Source organism: Agelaius phoeniceus, chromosome 15, assembly GCF_051311805.1.
Source record: "Agelaius phoeniceus isolate bAgePho1 chromosome 15, bAgePho1.hap1, whole genome shotgun sequence".
NCBI lineage: Eukaryota > Metazoa > Chordata > Aves > Passeriformes > Icteridae > Agelaius > Agelaius phoeniceus.
Window position 1 is genome coordinate 16,139,039 of NC_135279.1, and position 23,980 is coordinate 16,163,018.

Genomic DNA, 23,980 nt, shown 5'->3' on the forward strand with positions numbered 1-23,980 from the left:
AATTGGCAGCCCCAGCAGGGAGGCCAGTGGCTGTGCAGACTAAATCCATGCAGGTCAACTCCTGATCTTCTCTGAGGCATCTTGGCCAGACAGTGTGATGGAAAGCTTGGAGCATTTCTGCCAGCTTTGGAGCTGTTCTCAGTGGAAAATATATTCCCAGCCATAAATACTGATGCTCCCAGTGTTTATTTCTTGATGCATTGTTATGAATTTTGAAATTATATGCCAGATATCATTTTAAAAGCTTAGTGCTCATCAAGGTCTAGAATTAACCTCATTACTCTTGCCTGGTTTTTCTCCTTTTACCATTCACAGATGGCAAATATTTGTAACAGACATTGCAGAAACTACATCTGGGTCCTTCATAGCTATGATGTGAGGTCAGCTCTGGCTTTGATCTTCTTTGATGATAGCTTCATTTTAATCTGCAGATTCTCCTTTCCATTTGTTCATTTCCCCTGACCAATTTGATTAAACACTAGCTTAAGAGCTCTTCATCATTTTTTCATGTGGAATAAAAAAATCATCAGAGGATGGAATGTAGATAAAAGTAAAATGTAGGTGTTACTAATCTAGCAGTCAGCCTAGGATTGCACTTTACCTGTGCATTAAAGGAGAGAGGGAGGCAGTTACAGATTCAGAAATCTCTCTGTGAGAAGAGCTGAAGCAACCCTGGAACTGGTGCTCAGTATAAAATCACTGCTGAATTGGCCTTCAGAGTTGCTAGGAAACCAAAATACAAATCCCTAGTCTGTATTGCACAGATATCATGAGCATGACAGATTTTTCCTGCTCTTCCTCTTTTTTTTTTTTCCTTCCTTGGTGGAGGATGGAGAGAAGCTGCACAAACCAGTTTGAAGAAACCATTAGGAAGCTGATTTCTGTCCTGATAGATACAGCAGCCATCCAATCTTAAACAAACCAGGTACAAGAACCCACCTGGTAGTGTGGAAATGTAGGATGAGGATGACACCCATGGCATGATTTTGCAGCCCCAGAGAGCCTCAGCAGATCCTCAGCACAAAGAGCTGCCAGGCATCCAGCTGCCAGCTGGGCATCCTGATCAATGCCCAGTTCCACTGCAGACGGGTTGTGCTGCCAGCTGCAATATCATCAGCAATGCTGATGTGCAGCAATACTAGATTGGAGAACCAGTGTTGGATTAATGTTGAATGGCTGCTGGGCAATTGCAGAATGAGGGGAAGAAACCCAGCACCAGGAGATTCCATTTTCTGGAATTTATCCCAGCAGGCAGAGTCACTCTTGCGTGGGGCTGCAGTGTTGCCTGAGCATATTCAGAGGAGAGAAGGGAGAACTCATTTGTGTTCTTCTCCCCTTCCCACACCCTCTCAGGATGTTTCTAAGAGCAAGCTGAAGTCAAAACAGACCCATGAAAAACATTTAATGGAACTGCTGAAATGCAATGGCCATCAGATGCAGTAATGGCACTGCAGAAAGAACAGAGTGTGAAGAAAGGAAAGGGTTATATTCATTACAATTAGAAAGCAAATCCACAACTAAATAACTATTTTAAAATTTGTGGGTAAGCTGAGAATCATCATTGGCAGCCCTTTGATAATAATGTCAGCTGTTTCCACCATCTGAGGACAAAGTGACCTGCCCAAGGCAGGATTTCCTGACTGTGGTGCCAGGACTCTGTTCTGTCAGACAGAACTGTCTGTCTGTCTTTGCCTCAGCTTTTAGGAGGCATTTCTGGGAGTAAGTGCTTAAGGGCTTGAAAAAAGTGTTGATATATGCAGACAATAAAGGAACTAGACATCTGAATATCACCCAATGTCACTGAATTACCTTTTATTTGGAAAGATAGCCAGCCCAGAGAAGAATCCTCATCTCACACCCTAGAAGTGGCTGTAGGGGGCTGTAGCCAACTGGAGTCCTGGAAATGAGGGAAAATCTTCCAAGAATGTTTATCCAGTGCTTTGCATGGAAAGTGAGGCTGCTCAAGTTAAGTGATTGTTCTCTCCTGACCAGTCATCCTCTGACCTGCACCTGCTCCTGTTAAAAAATGAAAATGCTGAGGTTGTGCTGAGGAGACTCTTAATTGGAAACCCCAATTATCTGTATATTTTAAAATTTTTTTCTAGCTCAGTCATCCAGCTTAGTTGATGTCTTTCTGAAATGATATGCAGTGCCTAGAAAGCCAAAGAATTTTTTATTTCCAAACAATTCATCAGTCTTTGATACTACTGCTTGGGATTGAGGTGATATGCTGATGGATTCTGGCTAAAGTGGGCAGGATTGCATTGGGCTCTGCTGAGGAACAGCCTGGGTGTGGGAGTAAACAGTAATTAAATATTTGCTCTGCCATTTTGATTTCATGGCAATAACCTTTCCTTGGAGCTGTGCAGAGCATTATATTTGAGAAGGTCCTTGAAAAGTAATTATTGCCAACCCCATGTACAGAGCTCAGTAGTTAAAGATCATCTAATTTTTGAAAAAATTAAACTTATTTGTTTTTCTACATCATTAGAGTTGTGGGTTTTTTTCATCCACCCCTCTGCCTTGCCCAGCTTTTTCTAAAGCCATAGAGATTATAGATTTGATTTTGTTTTATTCTGTGATTATGTAATGCTGGAGCAGCTTTTGAGCCTTCAGGAACTCTAGCAGCCATCATGTAGCATGCATAAAATGAGAGAACTGGGCATTTTGCACTTCAGAGTAATTACTGGTAAAAAGTGGAGCTGTGTTAACTCTGTAGTATTTATTTCTGTGAACATTTTGTGACTTTTGGAAGCACAACTACTCCCATCCTGAGTTAGATTGATAGTTAAGGTCAGTGTATTACTCTTGAACTGGCAAATAATTGTTCTTGTGGAGCAGAGCTTGCTTTCTGCCCTGCCATGTACTGAGTTTTTGGCTTTCTGCTCTGTATACAAAGTCCCACTTTCCCAGGGGGACTGAGGAGATAGGAGATGATTTTGGTTTGAATTGCCTTTATTTGATCTGCAAAGTGGCAGCTGTTGCAGGGGTTTTTTCCATACAGAAGATTTGATCTGAGACTGTGCAATTCTCCTAGCAAATATGACAAATATACAGCATGAATTAAGGTAAGTGGGATATTTGGGTGTTGAGGTCAGTTCAGTATTTGTGAAAGGGAGCAAATTGTTGTACCTGGCAGTGAAGTTTCCTGTTTGCTGCACAGAAGAGGTGCTGGGCAGAAATTCTGCCTCCTTTGCAGTCCTGCTACATCTGGAAGAATCCAGGCTAGCAGCCACTGGCTAATTCTTATTTAGGTGTTAATAAATCTTTTTTTCTCTGCTGAGGTTGGCACCACCACTTGACAGAAACTCATCACCTCCCAACACATGTGCTGGGAGAAATCAGAGGCAGCAGATCCTGGAATCTGGGAGTGAAAGCTTCCAAATCATGCTAATAACTAAAGCTGAAACACAGACAGTGTCACACAGCTGGGTTTTCAGAATAACTCCAGCACACCTTTATGCTGAGACAACAATTTGAATGTACAAACAGAGTTTCCAGATGAGAATGTCACTGCCTAATCGGGAGAAACATATTCAGGTCAAGTGCCAGATAGAGTTATGCAGGATAGCAGTGCTGGTCCACACAGCCTTTAGGGAAGCTGCATAATCCTGAAATACTGAAAAAGAATCCAGAATCTGGTGCACAGCTTTGGAGGAAGCCATCAGAAGATATTTTTCTGTCTTGCAGACCATGATTATTGATTATGCAGTTCTGTGATTCTCAGCCATGAGCTCTTCATTGACTGGAATTAGATTTATGAGGGCAGTTGCTTTCTCTGCAGCATGTTCTGTTTGTCACAGATGCCTGGCTAAGGGAAAGCACCTGTTATAAAATTCATGATGGTCTAGAGAGCAGGATGGATAAACAGACCATGAAATTGAGTTGGGTCAGTTCTGTGCTGCCAATCCCAAACATTCAAAACTTAAGCCTCAAGTGACTTCCTTTTGTTTGCTTTCTTGTGTGTTAACATCCAAAATTCACTTTTATTATGGTTTGGGGTTTCTTTATTCTCATGTGAAACCTGAGATTCTCATGAAACTACTGATATTTAAATAAAGTGACCTGTCAAGGTTGAATGGGTATGACACAATTCCACATGGCAAAGACTGGAGACACTAAAACCTCCCATGGAATTCCCTAGCCCACATGGGGAGAAAAAGCTATGTGAGAAAATCCAGGCTGTAATTGATGCTCTTTCATTATTTAATTGTGTTTAAAATACAACAGCCACGAGGGAACAAGCTTGATTCCTTTCTCTGTGTGTTAGACTTTGGTAGTGCCACCTGCTCAGCATTTTTCTATCCTAATGTAGCTTTTCTTACTGAGCCCAAAGCAGAAATACCTGGAGGAGCAGCAGAAAACCTGCAGAGCTTTGTGATAGAGTGAGGATTAGGAGGCAGGAAATGGGTGATTCACTCTGGCTGCTGAAGACAAGCATGAAATCAAAGCTGCAGGCAGGAGTGGGAAGGATTTTTGGGAGGACTATGAACTGATTCCTGAGTTATTTATAGGGGGGAAGAGTGGGCTTTGCCTTAAGAAAGCTCTGCAGGTTTGGGTGCAGTTGCAGATATATTTGTACAAAGAGGAGACTTTGGGTGGAAGGAGAAACAGAAGATTCCTGCTATGCCCATGGATTAATGAGTTTATCTGGGCTTCCTCAGTGAGGGTGAAGCCACCCCACTTTCACCACTTGGTAAATTTTGGTGGAAGTCTGAGGCCCTGAAGAGAGCAGCTGAGCAATTAACACAACATTTTCAGTAGTTGCAAACAGTTTAGTTGTCATATTGTTGGCTTTCCCTCTCACTTCTTTTTTTAAGTTGTGTTTTTATCTCTAAAAAACATGGGAAAGCTCTGGCCCCTGAAAAAAAAAAAAAAAGAGTAAAGCTATCATAATTAATTTTTGTTAATTGATTCTCTCAGATACTAAAAGCTGTATGGCTCATATCAGTAGAAGCATAGAACTACAGAATGGTTTTGATTGGAAGAGACCTTAAAAATCAGCTTGTTTCACCCCCCTGCCACGGGCAGGGACAGCTCCCACTGTCCCAGGCTATTCCAAGCCCCATCCAGCCTGGCCTTGGGCACTGCCAGGGATCCAGGGGCAGCCCCAGCTGCTCTGGGCACCCTGTGCCAGGGTCTCCCCCCCCACAATGAAAAATTTCTCCTCTAACCTAAGTTTCCTCTATTCCAGTTTGAATCCATTCCCCCTTGTCCTATCACTACAGTTCCTGATGAAGAGGATCTTGAGCCTAAATATTTGTCCCCTCTCCAGGCATTGTCCCTGCCTGAAGACTGACACTTTAAGCAATTGGCAGATCTGCTCAAGCACAGAGATAAAAATCTGTTTGCCTGTTCACTGAGTTGTTTCACTAGAGATGCAAATTGAATGATTGCTGAGGCAAAAATGCTCCAGAGCTGCTTGTGGAAGATCTGCAGGCATGATTATCTTGTTTTTGCAAGAGGAGGTATTAAATATTCGTGCTAGTTTCAGGAAATATGCACACATGTTTTTGAATATGGAATTGTGTGCCTCCCTGGTGAGTAGAATGAACTAGATCAAGCAGAGCATTTCAAAGCATCCTTGTGCTGTCTCTCCTCCTCAGAACAGAGAATATCTGCTTTGACTGCACTTCCTCGAGCCTCAGAGCTGCTGCAGAAATCCCAGCCACTGAGCAGCTGTGTGTATGCTTGAATGAAGTGTGTGCTGCTCCATGTGTCAGCAGGAAGAGATAAAAATAGAGCTTTTTCCTCCTTGTTGTCATGGTCTGTGTTTCTGCTGGCTACCCCAAGCTATTTCTTCTTCAAGTCTGGTGTCAGGGGAATACATTTAAGTGATGTTTGGTGCAGCAGTTGTGGATCATGGAGAGCATATGAAGCAATTTAAGGGTTGCAGCCATTTACACCTGGTGCTTATGGGGCAAGGCACATCAGGATTAATGAATGGCAGTGGTGCTGTTCAGGAACACATAATCATGGAATGGTTACATGCAGGTGCTTTTATTGAAGAGCTCTGGGTGTCAGGGGACAGACCCAAATCTGACTCTGACATAGGTTTGGGGTGAACATGTTTTTATACCTTTATCGTTATATAACTACATATTAATTATTAAACTTATGTTGTTCTATTGTATTACATTGATTTCATCCAAGCGTGGATTTTGTAATTTCCATCAAACCCCCCAAACATTGTTTGTCTTGATTCTTTTACAATTAAATGAATTCTTTTACATGATTCTGTTACAATTAAGCAATAATTATATCCAATTACCAAACAATCATCACATCTAACAATCATATCATTTATCATAGTCATTAAATTATGATACAGGTGCAGTTTTGCATGAGCCTAACATTTTCACAGGGCCTACCAGGCCTGACCTTTCTTTCCAGCCCCCCCTGAATATCCTATGATTTTAGAAACATTTTATCCCTATACTATCAGCAGCTCTTGCTGCTGTCCACACAGCTGGCATTTGGCTGCAGAAGTTGCCTGGTTTGTTGGGTTTTTTACCCTTTCCAGTAAGGGAGTATATTGGAATTACTGAAAGAAGTCCCCTTCCATGGAACTGTCAGGTTGCACAGTCTGAGGATGAAGCATTTTGACTTTGTGCTCCCCTTCTGACACATGCTGGTCTCTCACCTTTGCAGTGAGGAGTTCCCAACTCATACAGGAAAGCTGAGACCTGGCTCCACAGTCCAGGAAAGACAAGGAGCCACTGGAGAGGGTGCAGTGGAGGCCACAAAGATGATGAGGGGTCTGGAGCATCACTTTTATAAGGGGAGACCACAGAAGCTGGGCCTGTTTAGTCAAGAGAAGAGAAGACTGAGGGGATCTCATTCATGCACATAAATATCTGCAAGGGGGTCAGAGGATGGTGCCAGGCTCTTTTCAGCGGTGCCCAGTGACAGGACAAGGAGCAATGGCCATAAACTAAAACACAAGAAGTTCCAGCTGAGCATGAGGAAGAACTTCATCACATTGAGGTGGCAGAACAGTGGAACATGGCAGAACAGCTGCTCGTGGAGGTCAGGGAATCTCCCTCTCTGGAGATGTTCCAACCCCACCTGGACAACGTTCCTGTGTCACCTGCTCCAGGTGACCCTGCCTTAGCAGGGGGTTGGACTGGATGGTCTTCAGAGCTCCCTTTCACTCCTAAAAATTCTGTGACAGCACCCACTTAGCTACTTCCAGATACAGAATTGATAATTTAGGAAGCCCTTTCTTCCATTATTTGACCTGCTAGTTGTGGGACTGAAAAAGAAACTGGTAAAGCAGACTCTGATGTGTAAAATTTAGAAGTCAGTCACCACCTCAAAAATTGCAGAAACTCAAAACAAATGACCCAGTTTTATATTACCATGGACATGTGTAATACACACAATTACAGCAGGAAAATGAAAGTGTAAGCTTTAATTTTGTCTTAAAATAGTTTTATAATATTCTACATGTAGATTCCAGCAGATGGCAAATTAAAATTCCTTTTGAAGTGAAGGATTCAAGAAGCAATAACATCACCTTTTAGCCTTCATGAACACGAAGATCTTTTAAATGTTTCTATTCTTTGACAGCTTGTCCTAGTTACCTGAGCAAATGACACATTTCCTGGAAGGAAAATAACTATGCTATCAATCCAGATACAGTCTGTCCTTGATTTTTTTCCCTGCCTATTCATTTAAAGGCATCACAAGTAAAAGAAATTTTCTCCAATTTAGCCAGGATTTTTTCCAGAGTCAGCCTCCATTAAGCAATAATGTGAAAACAAAGTTAATTTCCCCTTCTTTGCTCTCAGATACCCACTTTACCTCCATTACAATCTGTGTGCAATACTTAATTTTCCAGATTTGATCTTCCTGTTTGTTTCAAGCCAGTTCTTCCATTTTTAATATTTCCTTCAGAAAAGTGAAATGGCAGGAATATTAAATAAATAAGTTTTGGATGTTTTACTTCAACTATTTGAGTCTTTCTTGAAAGAGAGCTCATTAACAAATGAGCAGTTCCTGAGTATAATGTAAAGCATCATTTCATGTGGAAGGACAAGTCTGAGCCATTTCTCCAATTGTTCCATTGAGGGAACAACTCTTGGCTTAAAGCATGACTGGGGCTGTAAAACTAAAATCAAAATATTGAAATAGGAAGCATATAATTTACTAACTCATACACTGGGATTATGAGTGGCCTATTCTGAAATGGTTATAGTGATCAAGTGAGGTAGCTCTACCCACTTTTTGTGTGTTAGACTTCCAAGAGCCTCCCAGAATTAATACTCACCATCTGATGAATATTTAAGGCAGTGTGGTCTGAGACAAGTCACCAATGCAGCTGCAGCTGCTAAAGTGCCTTTTGCAATGTGCTGCCATCCATTTCCAGCAGCTGCCAAATTTGATCTTAGCTTTACTGAGGTAAATATACCTTAATACTCCATAGCTGTGTATTATCCCCCTCTCCAAGTTATCTTTTTGTAGAGTTTATTTTAGTATTATTGAGTATTATGTGGCCTTTACAGCACATCACCTGGCAGTTTGTGATTTCAGTTTGTGTGGCCAGGTAGAATAAAGCACTGACCAAGTTAGGAGGTTCATAAACACATTTAAATGGGATTTTAACAACCATCCAGAGCTGGGGTTTGATATGTGATAGATCTGCCTGCAGAATTGCACCTATAATTATCCTTTGAAAGCCTAATTCATCATTTGGCTCAGTTTTGAGAGGACATCTTTAGCTGCAGCAGAAGACAAACAGAAGTTTTGGCTCCATGATCCAGGAGGTCCAGACTTCCAGAGCTGTCAGGCAGGTTCATCTCATCAGCACCAAAAAATCTGCTTTAAAGAGTTAAAGGCCCATATGACTCTCAGTGATCATAACACCTGGATTTACCAACAACCTGAGAAAAGAATCCTCCAAATGTGGGCCTTGCAAGCACTTGAAAGAGCAAAACTATTTCTGCAGAAGGAGAAGGGATGTGGGGAGGCTTTGCAAGGTCACCTCCCTTTTCTTCTCAAGGAATGTTTCAAGGATTCTGGAAAAGAGAGAAATTATGTAGTGTGCTTATCCAGGGGGCTTATCACATTGTATTAGCACTTCCCCATCACATTTAATTAAGATTCCTTTTTAACTGATGTGGAATATTATTAGCTCCATTCATCCCGTATCAGTAAAAAGGAATAATAATGGGATGTGATGCTAACAGGAGATGATAGGGAGCTGCTAATGTGACATATATATTATGGAAGGGAAAGAGAAAGAGTGCTGTGACTGCCAGAGTCTGTTCTGAGGCTTTTGATATCTTCAGTTTTACAGCCCCATTTTGTGGAAGGTATTACAGTGACAGATGTCTTTTAGGGCAGGTTGCTGGCTAACAGAGAATCAAAATAGACATTGGTTAGTATTTGGTTAATTGGCTTTCAGAGGAGGAGAACTTTGCAGAGGTTTAGTGATAAACTAGTCAAAGTAGGTCAGCTAAAGGATTTGTAGGTCTAAATGTATTTTATGTACCTGTATGGTATAGTTTACTTTTAAAATTATGAAATCAGTTGGGGATAACAAAATCAAACTAAATTTAACATTAATAGTACCCTTTCTTCCCCTTCATAGGTAGAGAAAAGGCCAGTTTCAGGTTTCATCTATAAAATACTGGTAAAATTATCCCTTTATTTGAGATCAGAGCCAGAGGGAGCCAGGGAACAGGTGGCAGCTCTGAGGTTCAGTGCCATCTCCAGCCTCTGAGAGACAAGGAACTGCATTTCCCACTGTCTGAAGCTTTGTGTGTTTGGGGTTTTTTAAAGAATATCCAAACAGAAAGCTTTACCCTGTAATCCTCTGGCCTGGAGATTGCAATGGTTTGAGCTACTGGGCTGAGAGCCCAAAAGGAATGGCTGAAGTCTGTAAGCTAAACATAGATGATGAAGAAAGTAAGAAAAAATTATCTCTAAGACCATTTCTCATGTGTCCCTGCTCCATTACTATTCTGTCCTCTCTGAGTGGTGAATCTCACACATTCATTCATGTTTAAAATAGATGCCTCCAAGAGCACTGACAAAAATGTGTCTCTTTTTCTTTCACTACCACTTCAAGCACCCAATTAGTTGGTTAAAATTAGATTCTGCCTTGAAAGGCTAAAATTGATGCTTCAAGTTTCCATAGTTACTGCCTTTCTATTAATTGTGCTCAGTTAAATGGAGGGGATTCTCTCTTGCCCACCCCACTGAGGTTTGGGAGCTCTGCTGGACTCTTTGTGCACCTGCAGTAATGTGGCCTGTGCTCAGGTAAGGTACCTGTGGAGGGTGTAAGAGCTGTAAAGAGCTGGTAATTAATTTCAGAGCTGTTCAGAGATGTAAAGGTTGGTAATTGTTAAAGTTTTGTTGAGGGGAAACAGGAGGGAGGGACAGAATTGAAGTCAATTCTCTTAGCAGTGTTCACTCCCCAAGATGGACACAAACAAAACCAATCTAAGCCTGTCTAGGAAAACATAGAATCACAAAATCATGGAATAGCATGGGTTGGAAAGGACCTTAAAGGTCTTGTTCCAGCCCCCTGCCATGGCAGGGACACCTTCCACTGCTCCAGGCTGCTCCAAGCCCCATCCAGCCTGGACTTGGACACTCCAGGGATCCAGGGGCAGCCACAGCTTCTCAGCCTGGGCCTCACCACCTTCACAGGAAAGGATTTTTATCTAATATCTGATCTAAACCTATTCTCTGTCACTTTGAAGCCATTCCCCTTGTCCTGCCACTCGATGCCAGAAATCCAATACTCAAACATTTAATCCTGCCTTCCCTTTAGGAAAATTTTCCTTCTTTGGGGATGGATCACAGCCAGGCTTTGAGACAGGCACTGGGGCTGTGGACAGGAGCCCAGGTGGATCCTGTATCGCCCCATAGAGGCACAGTGGCCTCCAGTGGCAGGAGATGCCTGCAGAGGATGCACGTCTGTGCTTTGGCTTCAGCTCAGCAGCTCAGGGAGCCAGGGCAGGAGGGGGCTGGCTGCCTGCAGGGCACTGTCACAGCTCCAGCAGCAGCCAGGAAATGCTTCCTCCTTTTCACCTTCACAGCAGGATTTATGATGCTCGGCGAGCCTGTTGTCTCTCACATAAAAGGGCTTGTATGTTAAAATTATTTTTTTAAATTTAAATTTGACAGAAGGCAGTAACCAGAATTGGCTTTCCATAATGTAGATTAAGCAGTGCACAGACATGTTCTGTCCTGCTGACATTCAGGGCTTTGTCTTCTGCAGTGACTTTTGCTCTCTTTACAATATTTCATGTCCTTATATAACAGAGGCAAACCCCACCCACAGCAGCAGCCTCCTGAAGATGGTTAGAGTGCCATCCCCACTCCTGGTAAAAACAGAAGATGTGTACCACAAAGCTCAAAAATCTTTCAAGATCTGACTCCAAGTCCACCTTTTTGGGATGTGCTGCCAAGCACTCCTAAAATCAGCCTTCAGCAGGGGTCCGGGGAGCTGCTTGCTGCTCTAGTCTTTCAGTTTAGGGCATTTGAGGACATTTAATTAGGACATTTAGGCTGCACAGCACCTGGTTTGCCATGAAAGCAAAGAAAAGCATTTCCTTTGTGGTATTGAGACCAACCCACCACAGATCTTCATGGGCACATTGTCCTCAGCCACTGCCCACGCCCTTCCCAGGGGCTGAAGGGCAGAGAAGTCCCCCCAGCTCCAATTTCAGTTTTCCTGCACTATTCACTGCTCTTTTCCTTACTGTGTGCATTAAAACAAGGGCAGAATGGCTGGTGCTGTAACTGCCCACACTGTGTTAAAAACACATTTACAAGATGAAAATAATTTCGGATCTTTTTTTGTTTGGTTGGTTTGGGTTTGGATTTTTTTGGGTGGGGGGAAGGGGTCTGTTTTCAGCTATGAACTCTTTAAAACAGACACTGTGAGCCTGCAGACACAGGGAAATACCCCCCAAAAATATTTTTTCTTATATTGCAGGAGTAATATCTCTCTAATCCCCTCTTCATGCTACACAAACATTCAGTGCTGCATCCCCCAGGTCCAACATTTGATTAGAGCCCAAAAGATGATAAAGAGCATCCTGGATGTGTGCACATGCAGTCTCAGGGATGCAGCAGATTAACCCTCAGTTTGGGGAGGAAAGGGGTAAAATTCTACCTGTGGGAGCAGGACTGGGCACAAGTACAGCAGTAGAAGGATATTACCTAAAAAAGTCAATATTTTTATGGGAAGAAAAGTGGTTTTTAGCCAAAGAAGAGTGTGAGGAGCTGCAGACCCTGTGCTCTGTTTGCTCCTTCAGCAGCTGCAGGAAGCCATTTACCCTGGGCTGTGCTCTGGCCACAGCAGGCTGTGGTACCAGCAAATCAAATTATGCTTTCACATATCTCAGAGTATGCTGGCAGAGCTATTTGATAGCTGAGACAATTTCTTTAATACACAGCCATATAAGATTGGTTTTTATAATGAGGTAAATAATCTCAATTTAAATTAATTGTCAGTGTCAGCGTGGACAGAAACCTGAGAGAGCTGGAAGTGACCTCCATGCCTGGATGTTGGAGCAGTGGGGGGGTTACAAATCTCCCACAACATTTGTGCTATAATTACCCTGATTAATGATACTGACTTTAAACCCAAGCACTGGATTAAAGCTGCAGGCTCCTGGTGGGGGGAAGTTTCCATTTTGTTCATTCCTCCAGATTCATTAATGCAGAACAGGTCAAAGAGATGGGAGGGCAGACAGTGAGAATTATTTGGGTTTTTGTTTAATACTTCAGTTTGAGGAAGTCATTAGTGATGTTTGGGATTATTTGGCAAAGTGTTAGTTAAACTGGTTCAGTTTTGTTCTGATTAAATAGTGTTTCTGTCTTTTAGTTCTATTTCTGTCATTTTATCATGCTGATGATGGATTTTTATTATCTTTCTTTTTTTTGTGTGCTTGAGTTTTTGGTTTGTTTTGTTTTTCAGAAAAAAAAAGGAGAAAGATTAAATGGGCTTTTTAATCCCAAAAAGGCTTAGGGATGATCAGTGAAGCCAGAATGTCCACAGAGATCCTCCAAATGACACAGAGAGGGTTTTTCAGTGCACGCTGTTTGCATTGGATGTGCTGTTTCAGACTCTTTATCATGGTGAATATTCATTAAGCCTGCCAGAGGCAGAAGCTGCAGCCAGTACAGCATCAGCAGAGGAGGCAGGGAAGAGAGAAATCAGGTTAATGACTAGCTTTCCCTGCAATTTGCTTCCTGCTTATTGCCTGATCTCAGTTTTAAGCAAATTCATTTAATTAATGTGTTTTGCTACTTTGACCTGCGGACAGAAGGGGCTGTGATTAATGGTGGGGTGTTCTGAGTCTTACAGTGGCTTCAGCCCTCATGTTCTGCTGTCTAGAAAAGAACATTGAAAAATATTTCCTTTCAATTTAATTTCGATCGAAAGCTTTTATATTTTCTGATTCCACGAGCTACCAAATTTTTAAAGACAGGGACAAAGTGGGGAAGGGTGGAACAGAGTGAAAACAAGCTGCTGTCTTGGCTGAGCATGTCACACAGTCAAAGATGTCTCTGCAGGGAGACAGAGCTGCACAGAAATGCTTTCCTCTTCTCCCCTTGAGCAGGGGCACATCTGTTCTGACATGAGTTAGCCCTCTTCTGACAAAGGATCCTTAAGAAAGCAGCAGAGGCATAGGAGGTGGAGAGGATGTTCATGGCACTCAGGATGTATGGGCAGCTCACATTATGGGAAGTGAGCACCACCTGTTCTCAGTAAACAGCAGATTGGAGCTCTGGGGCTGTGCAGGGTCAGGGGAAAACCATGTGGCCTCCCCAAAAGCAAGAAAAATGTCAGTGAGATAGAAACTGCAGGCCTGATGGGATAGCCCAGGCCTGATGGGATATTGATTCCTGGGCTGAGTGATGATATGTTCTGTGAGCAGACATTTTGCCCCAAATGTATGAGACATCTCAATTTCAGGCTGTTTGTACCCATCGCTCAGCATTACCTCTCAGCTTGGATGGTTTTACAGGCTGGTGAAAGCAAGCCCTGCCATTGAATGAATTTGCAAATTCCACATCTGAAAGACAGCACCTTAAATCTCAGTGACAGACCTGTACTTCAGAGCTCTGCACCAGAGCTTCTGAGCTGTACTGGGGCATTGCTGTCATAACTAAAATGTGGCCTTTGAAGGGGTGGAAATGGAGTAACCTTAAGAACATGGCTGTGCTCTCTCAGGCATTTTTGGACAGAAGATGCCAATGCCTACCTCAGTGAAAATCTGTGAAAGGATTAGGACTGGGGAAGTTGCAAACAGTTGCACAGGATTTTTTGTGGCTGCCACTGTTAAAGAGATTAGTTTCAAACTTCTTCTTTTTTCCAAAATGCTCTGGCATGGTCATTAGTACGACACCTCTGAGCCATGGTGCTGCTTACCTGGCTCCTGAGGGTAGAATTCAGCTCCTTTTTCACTAGATACCCAAAAGTTAGCTGTCTCCAGCAGAGAGAGGAGAGGAACAAAGAAAATTAGGATTTTTTTCAACAGAATCATTTAGGTTGGAAAACACCTCCAAGATCATTGCGTCCAAATGATCACCACCCTGTCTGCATCCACCAGAGTGGACACTGAGTGCCATGTCCAGTCATTTCTTGAACACCACCAGGAATGGTGACTCCATCACCCCTCTGAGCAGCTCCTCCCAATGCTTGACAACCCTTTCTGTGAAGAAATCCTTCCTAATGTCCAACCTGAATCTCTCCTGGTGCAGCTTGAGGCCATCCTCTTGTCCTGCCACTGGTTGCCAGAGAGAAGAGGCTGATCCCCACCTGGCTACAGCCTCCTGTCAGGGAGTTGTAGAAAGCAAGAAAGGCTCCAAAGAAAGTGATAACGATTCAATACCTCAATACCAATTCAATACCTCTTAAACCAAGCATTTAAACCAGGTGGTTTGTTTATAGACTGTAGCATGAATTAAATTAGACATGGTAGATTGGATGCCTACATTTCTGGTATCTGGATTTAAGAAAGGGGTGTTTAACTCTCTAAGAAAAAGAAATGTAGGTACCTACAGTTACTACAGGCTGAATTTTAGGGACTTGGTTCCTTGTTGGTGTCCAGGCTTCCTGCACAGAGCAGGGGTACCTCTGAAAAACCTGTGCTGAGAGCAGGACTGCCTGGAGCATGCAGGTGAGGATCAGTGAGGGGGCACAGCTCACCTGCAGCCTGCTCCCTTCTGGAATCTGTGACATATACATAGAATCCTGAAATGGTTTGGGTTGGAAGGGACCTTAAAGCTCATCCAGTGCCACCACCTCCCACTCTCCCAGAGTGCTCCAAGCCTTGTCCAGCCTGACCTTGGATGCTTACAGGGATCCAGGGCCACCCACAGCTTCTCCAGGCAGACATGACCCCCTATATCTGACACTGTGTAGGAAACCAGGTATTTCAGAGCAATTAGAGCTTGTTGAAGCAGTGCCTGTTGACTGAGGTTTTTACGTTTTTCAAGTCCTGGGAGAGGCAGAGGGCTACAATACACGACCATTAAATGCCTCTGGAAGAGAAAAAGCATTAGCTCTGCACCAGACCCAATTCCCTCCAGCTTTCACATAGGTGATTTGAGGATATGGAGGGGTTTTTTCTGTGTAAGTTTGCCTGTGCACTTCAGACAGCAGTCACGGGATGGAAAAAGAAGTATTTTGAAAGACAGCCTAGAAGTCCTTTCATGCCAGCTAAATATGTGACCTACTCAACTGCAGAGTCTCTGCTGTTATGGCTTCCATTTAAAGTCTACTGAGACATTTGTATTTCGGTGAGAGTAGGAAAGGGAAGGGGTGAAAAGTTCATCTCCCATTTTAGCTTGCAGACACACAGGCAAAGAAGCATCAGGACCTGCAGGTGCAGCCTAGATTTTGGCTTCTGCTGCATGCAAGCATTTAAAAATTTAATTATTTGGTCATTGAACATGAAGTCTAAAGTATTCCTAGAGAATAAAAGAGAAGGTTCAAAGTAATCTCAAAAAGTACCCCAGGAAATGACCAGACTCTGGGCTTTTATGTATGAGCTCTGGGAACCCCCCTCTCTAGCTGTAGGAAGAAAAGAAGTGTAATGTTTTAAATTAAGTGTTATAAATATAACCAGGGGGTTTGTTTTATTTAGATTTTCATCTAAGTTTAATAAACAAATTTGAAGCACTCAATTAAAGATGCAGAAAATATGCAAGAGAAGTACAACTAATCCCATTAAAAGTAAAATGACACATAAGGAGAAAGCTTTTGTTGTTGAATCCCTGCTGATAAGAAACAGAAGAGATGTTTAAGGAAGCCTTGGAAACTAGGTAGTAAATGACATTTATCCTTGATCTGAAATGCCTAAACATACAACTTTGTCAGTGCAGCTGAACTGTGACCTTCCAGCCTGCCAATACAGATAAACACACATGTCCTCAGGTAAATCATGCAGAAGAGACATTTCCTGAGGACTGGAGAAGCCCCACTTGTAGGAAATTATGGTTATTAACTCATTAGACTCTCTGTGTCTCTGTCTCTTTGTATGCAAGCTCTCCACACAGCTGTAAGGATAATTAGTTTCCTTTGGCTTAGTGAGTATTAAGGAGTATTAAAATGCTTAGTTGATATGGACAACAAACATGTTCAGGGGCTGGGACAAAACCAGACATAGGTGCAGGCAAAACCCCACAGTCTGAGAGAATCCTGATTCCAGGGTAGGTGGGATGGGTTTGTTGTGTTTGGATGTATGAAGTCAGATGTTTTTGTGGCAAATGTTACTGACTTCATCTGGTGAGCTGATTTGCCAAATCAGAACCAAATTAAAGGGTTGTTTTCCTGCTCTGAATTAGATTTTAGTAGTGCAGATGTGGATGGGCACCCCATTAGTCTGGCAAGAGGTTTGATACAGGAGATTTTTTGCCTCGGGGATACCCTGGATTCTTGCACGTTACTGAATTTGTGTGGTCAAATGGATAACATCAAGTCACTGTCATTATCCCATGGCCTCTGTTCAGCCTCATAAGTTGATCAGAGGACTGGAGCACCTGTCCAGGAAAGGCTGAGAGAATTGGGATTGCTCAGCCTGGAGAAAAGAAGCTTCAGTGATGGGTTTTCTCTTTGAGCTAGGTCTTATGAGCTCTTAGAGGATCTATCATACCTGAGATAGTCCAGCCACTTCAAATGGTATAAAATTAGTAGGATGACTTCTGAGGTAGTGTTGGAAACAGAAAGGTTTTAATAAAAGGCAAAATAACAAAATTCTTGTCAAGAAAACTTGAGCTTGGGGCAAGAGGTTCTTGCTCTTGCTAAAACACTTCACAAAAGTGATTATTTCCTTTGTTCTCTTCTTTTTCTAGTGAATTATTTAGGTGGGACTTTTTGGCTTCTGTCTAATTGGGTAGCCTTAGGTTTGAGGTGAAGTCTTAAAGGTCTTACGAGGTGTCTTTTTACCAAATTGAGGAGAGAAACTTCTGGGCTTTTTTCCTTTTTAAGGAGACAAAGGATAATTTGGTCACTCCATCAACAGAGGGCACATTCCTACACTTCAGGGTGACCTTACTGCCTCTCCCAGTCCCTGAGGGGAGTGCACAAGATGGAGAGAGGCTATTTGGAAGGGCCTGGAGTGACAGGACAAGGGAATGGTTTCAAACCCACAGAGAGAAGGTATAGATCAGTTATTAGGAAGAGTACAAGGTAAGTGTGTGAGGCCCTGGCTCAGGCTGCCCAGAGAAGCTGGGGCTGCCCCATCTCTGGGAGTATTTAAAGCCAGGTTGGATGGGGCTTGGAGCCACCTGGCCTAGAGGAACATGTCCCTGCCCATGGCAGGGGGTTGGAACTGGGTGAAATTTGGGGTCCCTTCCATCACCTTTCTATCATTTTATGTTTCTATGCTCACCCCAAAGTGGCCCAGCCATGCACTGCAGCTCCAGCTGTGCTCTGGTGGCTCTGCCGCCCACAGAGTTCTCACCCTCTACTCTTCAAAGGAATTTTTCTACTATTCTTTGCTAGAGGGTTCTCCCCAGCCAGGGCTAGGGTGGGTCAAACATGATTTGAGGTCACCTTCAGCTGTCTTTTTCCTGCCAGGAACAATAAAAGAGCATTGGGTCTGGGCCAGTGTTTGGAATGCATATTATGTGAGAGAAAGAGAGGATTTATTTCTCAAATAGGGCTTAATTTATTATGTGCAATAGGAAAGCTCTCATTTTTGTATTGCAGCAGAAAGACAATTGATTAATAATTTGGAAAAAGGCCAAGGCACACATTTTCCACCTTTGCAATTTGTCATCTCAGAGAAACAAAAGTGATATAAAAGGTACCTGAACAAAACAATTTATTAAGCAGAAATGAAAGCTGGTTCATATTAATGCATTTATTATGAAAGGGCTTTCTAGGACATTGTTGTTACTTACAGGAAATGTAAAAAATCTGAAGCTGATGCTTAGGACTATAGAAAATGTACAGAAAAGCTACAACTGATAAAATGGAGGAGCTCTTACTCCATTTTACTCCATTTTACTAAGTTAATAATAACTTCAGAAAATCTATATGAGACTTGAGATGTTAAGGTCACTGAAACAATGTCAGCAGCTCCTGGAAAGAATATAAAGTCAAAGCTTCTTCATCATTAAATACAATCTTAACGGAAAAAGAAGTGTACAGTGTCTTCTAGTTCTTGATTAAATATCACATTGTAAAAGCAGTCATGTCATGTCCATGTGCCATGGAGCTTCAGAGATGCCAAAGATTTCATGTGCCAAAACCTCTTACACTGATGTGTTCTGAGATGGTTCTGATGTGTTTTGTACACACATTTCTTGGGCTTTGTAACATGGACCTGCTGCATCACTACAGAAAAGCTTAAAAAAGGAATCCTGCTTCCCAGCCTTGTTTTGCTGCCAGGCAGGAGAAAGGTTGTCAGGCAGCAAAATATGTCTTTTCAGCTTTTGAACCTAAAAGCAGAGCCTTATGTCTGCATGCACCACACACCATTTATTTCATAAAATAGAAAATTGTACAAACAACATAACGGAAGATGAAGAATTGTTAAAGACTAAGAAATACAGGAGCTGCTGAAGTTAATACAGCATTCTTCATTGTGGCTGCAGGGGTACAGAGCAGCCAGTACCAGGTGTTTGCTGGCAGAACATTGGGGATCTCCCTCTAGAATATCTGCTTTGTTTCCTCTTCCTGCCCTCTTTAACCAGCAGGAGAGCTTGGACTTCTCTGTTTCTTCTCCCCCATCCAGTGTCCTCATCTCCTCTTCCAAGGGACATGGAATCCCTCTGAAATGATTTCCCAGCACAGTTCCCCCTCCTTCTTTACCCCAAACATCTTTGCCTGTTCAGCTGGACAGCTCTGATGCATGATGCTGAGATTTAATCAGATCAGTGGTGTTGGAATTGTTTGTGTGCTGTTGTGGGTTTGTGTGTGCCTAGGAGTGTTACAAGGGTGAGAGTCCCATGTTTTGTTACTGCACTTTTAGGGTCTAGGTAAGAAAGTTTTCATCTGATTTGAGGGCTTTAGCATCAGAGCATAAACACTGAGTTTTCCCCTGATCACAGTTGTTAAAACACTTACCATGATACATTAAAATAGATATGCTGTTCTTATTCAAAATTGGCAGTTATGTAAATTACAACAAATGTTCAAAGTAAAAAAGGAAAGAAAACAACCAAGTCTTAAGGTTTTCTCTCACAGGAAAACCTAATTCTGTAGCATTTTATTTTGCAAGAAATTTGTCCTTGTCAGAGCAACGTGCGCAAACATTTCAATCTGATTAACTCAATCTAATCAAAATAATGGAAACAAAATTAAAACTGACTTCATCCTGCAAGCCTAAAACTGGGGATAGGACTTCACTTTATATTTGCCTGTATAAAATACTGTGATCTAGAGAGAATATCAGGGTATTCTATGATTATGTGAAGACCATCAATGTTTCTGAGACCAGACTGTGCACCCTGATGGAAGCAATCCTGCAGTGTCTCTGCCCAGGCAGTTCAGTTTATTCTGCTTTTGCTCTGTGTCTGCTGCTCAGCCACATTGCATCCATACCTACCCACAAACACACATGCTGGCTGGCCTCAGGTTCCTCTCTGGGATGCACCAGCTCAGAGTCACACAGGGGGTCAGCTTGGAAGGGACCACAGCAGCTCATCTGGTCCAACCTCACTATTCAAGCAGATCACATGGCACAGGATTGCATCCAGATGGTTCTGGAATATCTCCAGTGAGGGCAACCCCACAGCCTCTCTGGGCAGTCTGTTCAGAGCATGGTCACTGCACAGGAAAGAAGTTCTTCCTTATGTTCAGGTGGAACTTCCTGGGCATCCATTCCTGTCCCCTCTTGTCCTGATCCATTCCTGTCCCCTCTTGTCCTGATCCTTTCCTGTCCCCTCTTGTCCTGATCCTTTCCTGTCCCCTCTTGTTCTGCTGCTCAGCACCACTGAGCAGAGCCTGGCTCCATTCCACCCTCTTGACACTCTCCCTTCTTTCCCTGCATGAGGGTTTTTGGGCACATCCATCACAGGATGGTTTGCTAAAATACCCACCTGGATGTGCATAATGCCAAGGCTGTCACCCCCTGCCCTGGCCACTCTTCTAACCCTGTCCCAAAAGGCTCAACACCCTCAAACACACCCTTCTGCCATGCCATGCACGTGCCTGTGTTTCCTGCTGTAAAACACTTCATCACAGTGATCTCTTACTCCAAACACTTCAAATCCAAAAGAACAAAATGGGATCCAGAGCCTGTTGCACCCAAGAGCACGAGGAGGGGGTCAGTGCATGCAAACACTGAGCAGACTGGACAAGAACCAGTGGATAACCCCCAGACGAGCAGCCAGGCAAAAGAGAGTGACTGTAGGCTGAAGCCTTTCAGACAGAAAGCTGCTGCTCGCTGAGTGCCTGTGTTTAAAGATGCTTTAAGCTTTTCTTGCTGTTTTGACTTTTTCAGAACCTGAGGCGGGAGAGGTGTCCCCCCCAGTGGGAGCTGGTGTGAACAGCAACAGCTGGACCTTTAAATTCGGACCCGGCAATTCCAAACAAGGTGGTCCTGGTGAGTTGCCAGACAAATTCATTATCCCAGGATCTCCTGCAATCATCTCCATCCGGCAGGAGCCACCAAACAACCAAATTGACAAAAGTGACTTCATAACCTTTGGCAAGAAAGAAGAGACCAAGAAAAAGAAGAAAAAGAAGAAGGGGAACAAGACTCAGGAGAAAAAAGAAAAGGGCAACAGCACCACTGAGAACAGTGACCAGTGAGGGAGTTATACTGAAAAAACCCTCTTAGCCAGTTTTTGTAATAATGGCAGATTTCTCCTATGTAGCAAATCCCAACTTCTTCCTATTGTTAACAAATTTCCTGTATATACAGACTTGAGAAAATCAGCAGGAAATTCAGTGTCTGTCTAAATTGCTTAACAGGTTTTGTCTTAAAAGCTTTATTAAGTCTGGTGTTAACTCTTTTTCTCCACTCTGGCTTGTTTTCAGAATCTAAAAAGCAGACACAAGTTTCCTTTCTCCTACGCCGAAAAGGAGAATCTTCACAGTACAGCCAGTGAGAGGTTGGACTCTGCACTGTGGTTCCTGTGCTCCTGTCTTGATGACACTTACAGGACAGGTTTAAAAGTTTTAATGTTGTGCACCCTCTATCTGATTGGAAATATTTGTGTGCAGATGTCAGCTAGGTGATACGAGATCAGATTATAAAATGCAAGAAGAGCTGGTAAATATGCAACAGAGGAAACACCTAATGAACACAAATGTTCAAAGATGTTCAGGCTGGGGAGAAAATGTCTGAAAGGAGATGAGCAGACTTATCAAATCCTGAGAAGTCACTGTGTGGAAATACTGACTCCTATACATGACGTATTGTACACACTGCTTCAAATGAAACCTCACATTTACAGCTCTTTAAGACACCATAAATTCTATCTCTTTACCAAGCAAGCCATTGGAAAAATTGTCCCTTAAAGCCCTGCATTGCCCTGGTAAGGCTAGCCCTCAGAGAGTAACAAGGGCTGGGCTGACATCCCAGGAATGTAACTGTGATGCTGTGTGTCCCTATTTCCACATAATTTTGCACATTATGTCTCTGAAAAGGTCAGAGTTTTTCCACGACACTTATGCAAAAGAGAGAAAAAAAGTAACATTAACTATGCTATTTGTTATTTGAGATATTTATTTATAAAGAAATATAGCTGTAAATGTTAAAGAAATATGATGCCCTTTAACCCAAACAGAAGTCAGTCTAGAGCCATTATAAATTACAATTGCTGCTATTAAAGTGCTTTAGAAAAATTGCCTGAAACATCTGTATTATATCGGCCACTTGCCAATCACAGCTTTATTCTGTCGGGTGACTTGGGGGCTGCCTCTTGCATGTAATAATAAATACAAGAATATCTTTTTTTTTTTGCATTATTCTGCACTTTGAATACACCTTTGCAAACAAACTGTCCTAATATGAAGAAGCAGAAGCAAACTCCTCACACAGATGGATTTACTAACCTGCTAGCTCTGTGCAGTACCTTGGTGTTACCTCCCACACGACCTTTTCTGATTTTAGTTTTACTTTTCTATGAGATTATGAATTTCTGACCCTACTAACACTCCTTATGTAAAATTCAAGTACTGTATGTATGCTGTATGCTCTTATAAGAATCCTGAAATATTTATTCTGTGCTTGTGTATGTGAATGTCAATGCAACTATTATTAGAGTGGACTTTAAGCTTTACCGTTGAATGTAAATTCATTATTTCTTTTTTGTACACTTGTGGAAAAGTGGAGTAGTGTTAATTTTTTAAGCCACTGTTGATTATCAGTTTCTTTTGTGTATGAAACACAAGTAAAATATCTTTCTTAAACCAAGCCATGCATGCATTTTGGGATTTATTGGTGAGAATCTGTGAAGCTGAAGTTCTGTGAATTACTAAACCTAAGGGTATAAATGGAGTATTGAATGTGGTTGAGGATGTTGATTTAAAACCAATACATGTATTTTTAAATAGAATATGGCTGATGAGGGAATTCCAAGGAGTTTTCTACATTATTGTACATTCACAGAATAAAGCTCAAGTGTCGTGTTAATTGGAACTGTGTAAGAAACTACATAGCTCTGAAATTTCCAAAGGCCCTTTAATCTAGGATCAAAGAGAACAGCTGGATTTCTTGAGACATGTCCTGGATGTTTTAAGTTTCCAAACTGCTGACAGTTCAGAATAGAACAATTCCTATTCATTTTTAAGAACCTGCAGCAAATCTTAAAACATCACAGCAAAGCTCTAATAAAAGAATTCATATCTCAAAGCATGAACCACCAATGGCCTCATGTGGTCTATTTAGAGTCTTCTTTTGTTACCAGTCTTGTTTTACTGGCAATAAAAAGGTGCTACTTAAGAAAGATAATCCTTGATTCACTTTTAAAGGCTAGACAAGAGGAAAAAAAAACCTTAAGTTTTGGGGAGGGAACTGTTCTTTTATGCAAATGTGCTATGCAAGTACATTTAGGTGTTTATTTTTATTTGGTGACTAATCCAACAGCTCCCAAAACGTTCATCAACTGTAGTTACAGTGGTAGCTTAAACACACAGAAGAATACTGTTGTTATGTAGTCATCATAAAATAGCTCTCTCAATGCCTCTGGCAAAAATTCAGTACAAAGATTGAATTCTTACAGGAATCTTCTACACTTGATTATTTTTAGATTTTAATTGAATATTGGTTTTTCTTTTGAGTGCTTGCATTTTCCCCTATGCAAGCCAGTCTGACTCATTCATTTTTCATCAGTGGCCATACACAGCTGGTTTTCCAAGGCTTGCATCTATTAAAATGAACCAAGAGCTGCAGCATATCTCAAATTTGCTGGTTTTAACACAATATTACATTTACCAATGCTGCCTTTATTGCAGGTGCTTACTGCAGGGGGACTGTATGCTTGAGTGCCTGGAGAGACAAAACATAATCTGAAGATAATCCAGCATGATTATCAATGATGATAATCATTC

The 23,980-nt window shown here is 42.2% G+C and overlaps 1 protein-coding gene across 12 annotated transcripts in view; it reads left to right on the forward strand.

Annotated features, from left to right (window-relative positions):
• Positions 1-22,844, forward strand: part of LOC129126594 (protocadherin alpha-C2-like) — a 166,303-nt gene extending 143,459 nt beyond the window's left edge. For 11 of the 12 annotated variants that reach the window (XM_054642629.2, XM_077186623.1, XM_077186622.1 and 8 more), the window contains exon 4: positions 20,925-22,844. In XM_054642629.2, coding sequence (XP_054498604.2) covers positions 20,925-21,235 — 311 coding nt within the window. In that variant the 3' untranslated portion in view covers positions 21,236-22,844. The remainder of the gene's footprint in view (positions 1-20,924) is intronic. The other variant, XM_077186627.1, reaches the window with a different exon arrangement.
• Positions 22,845-23,980: the final 1,136 nt, after the last annotated feature.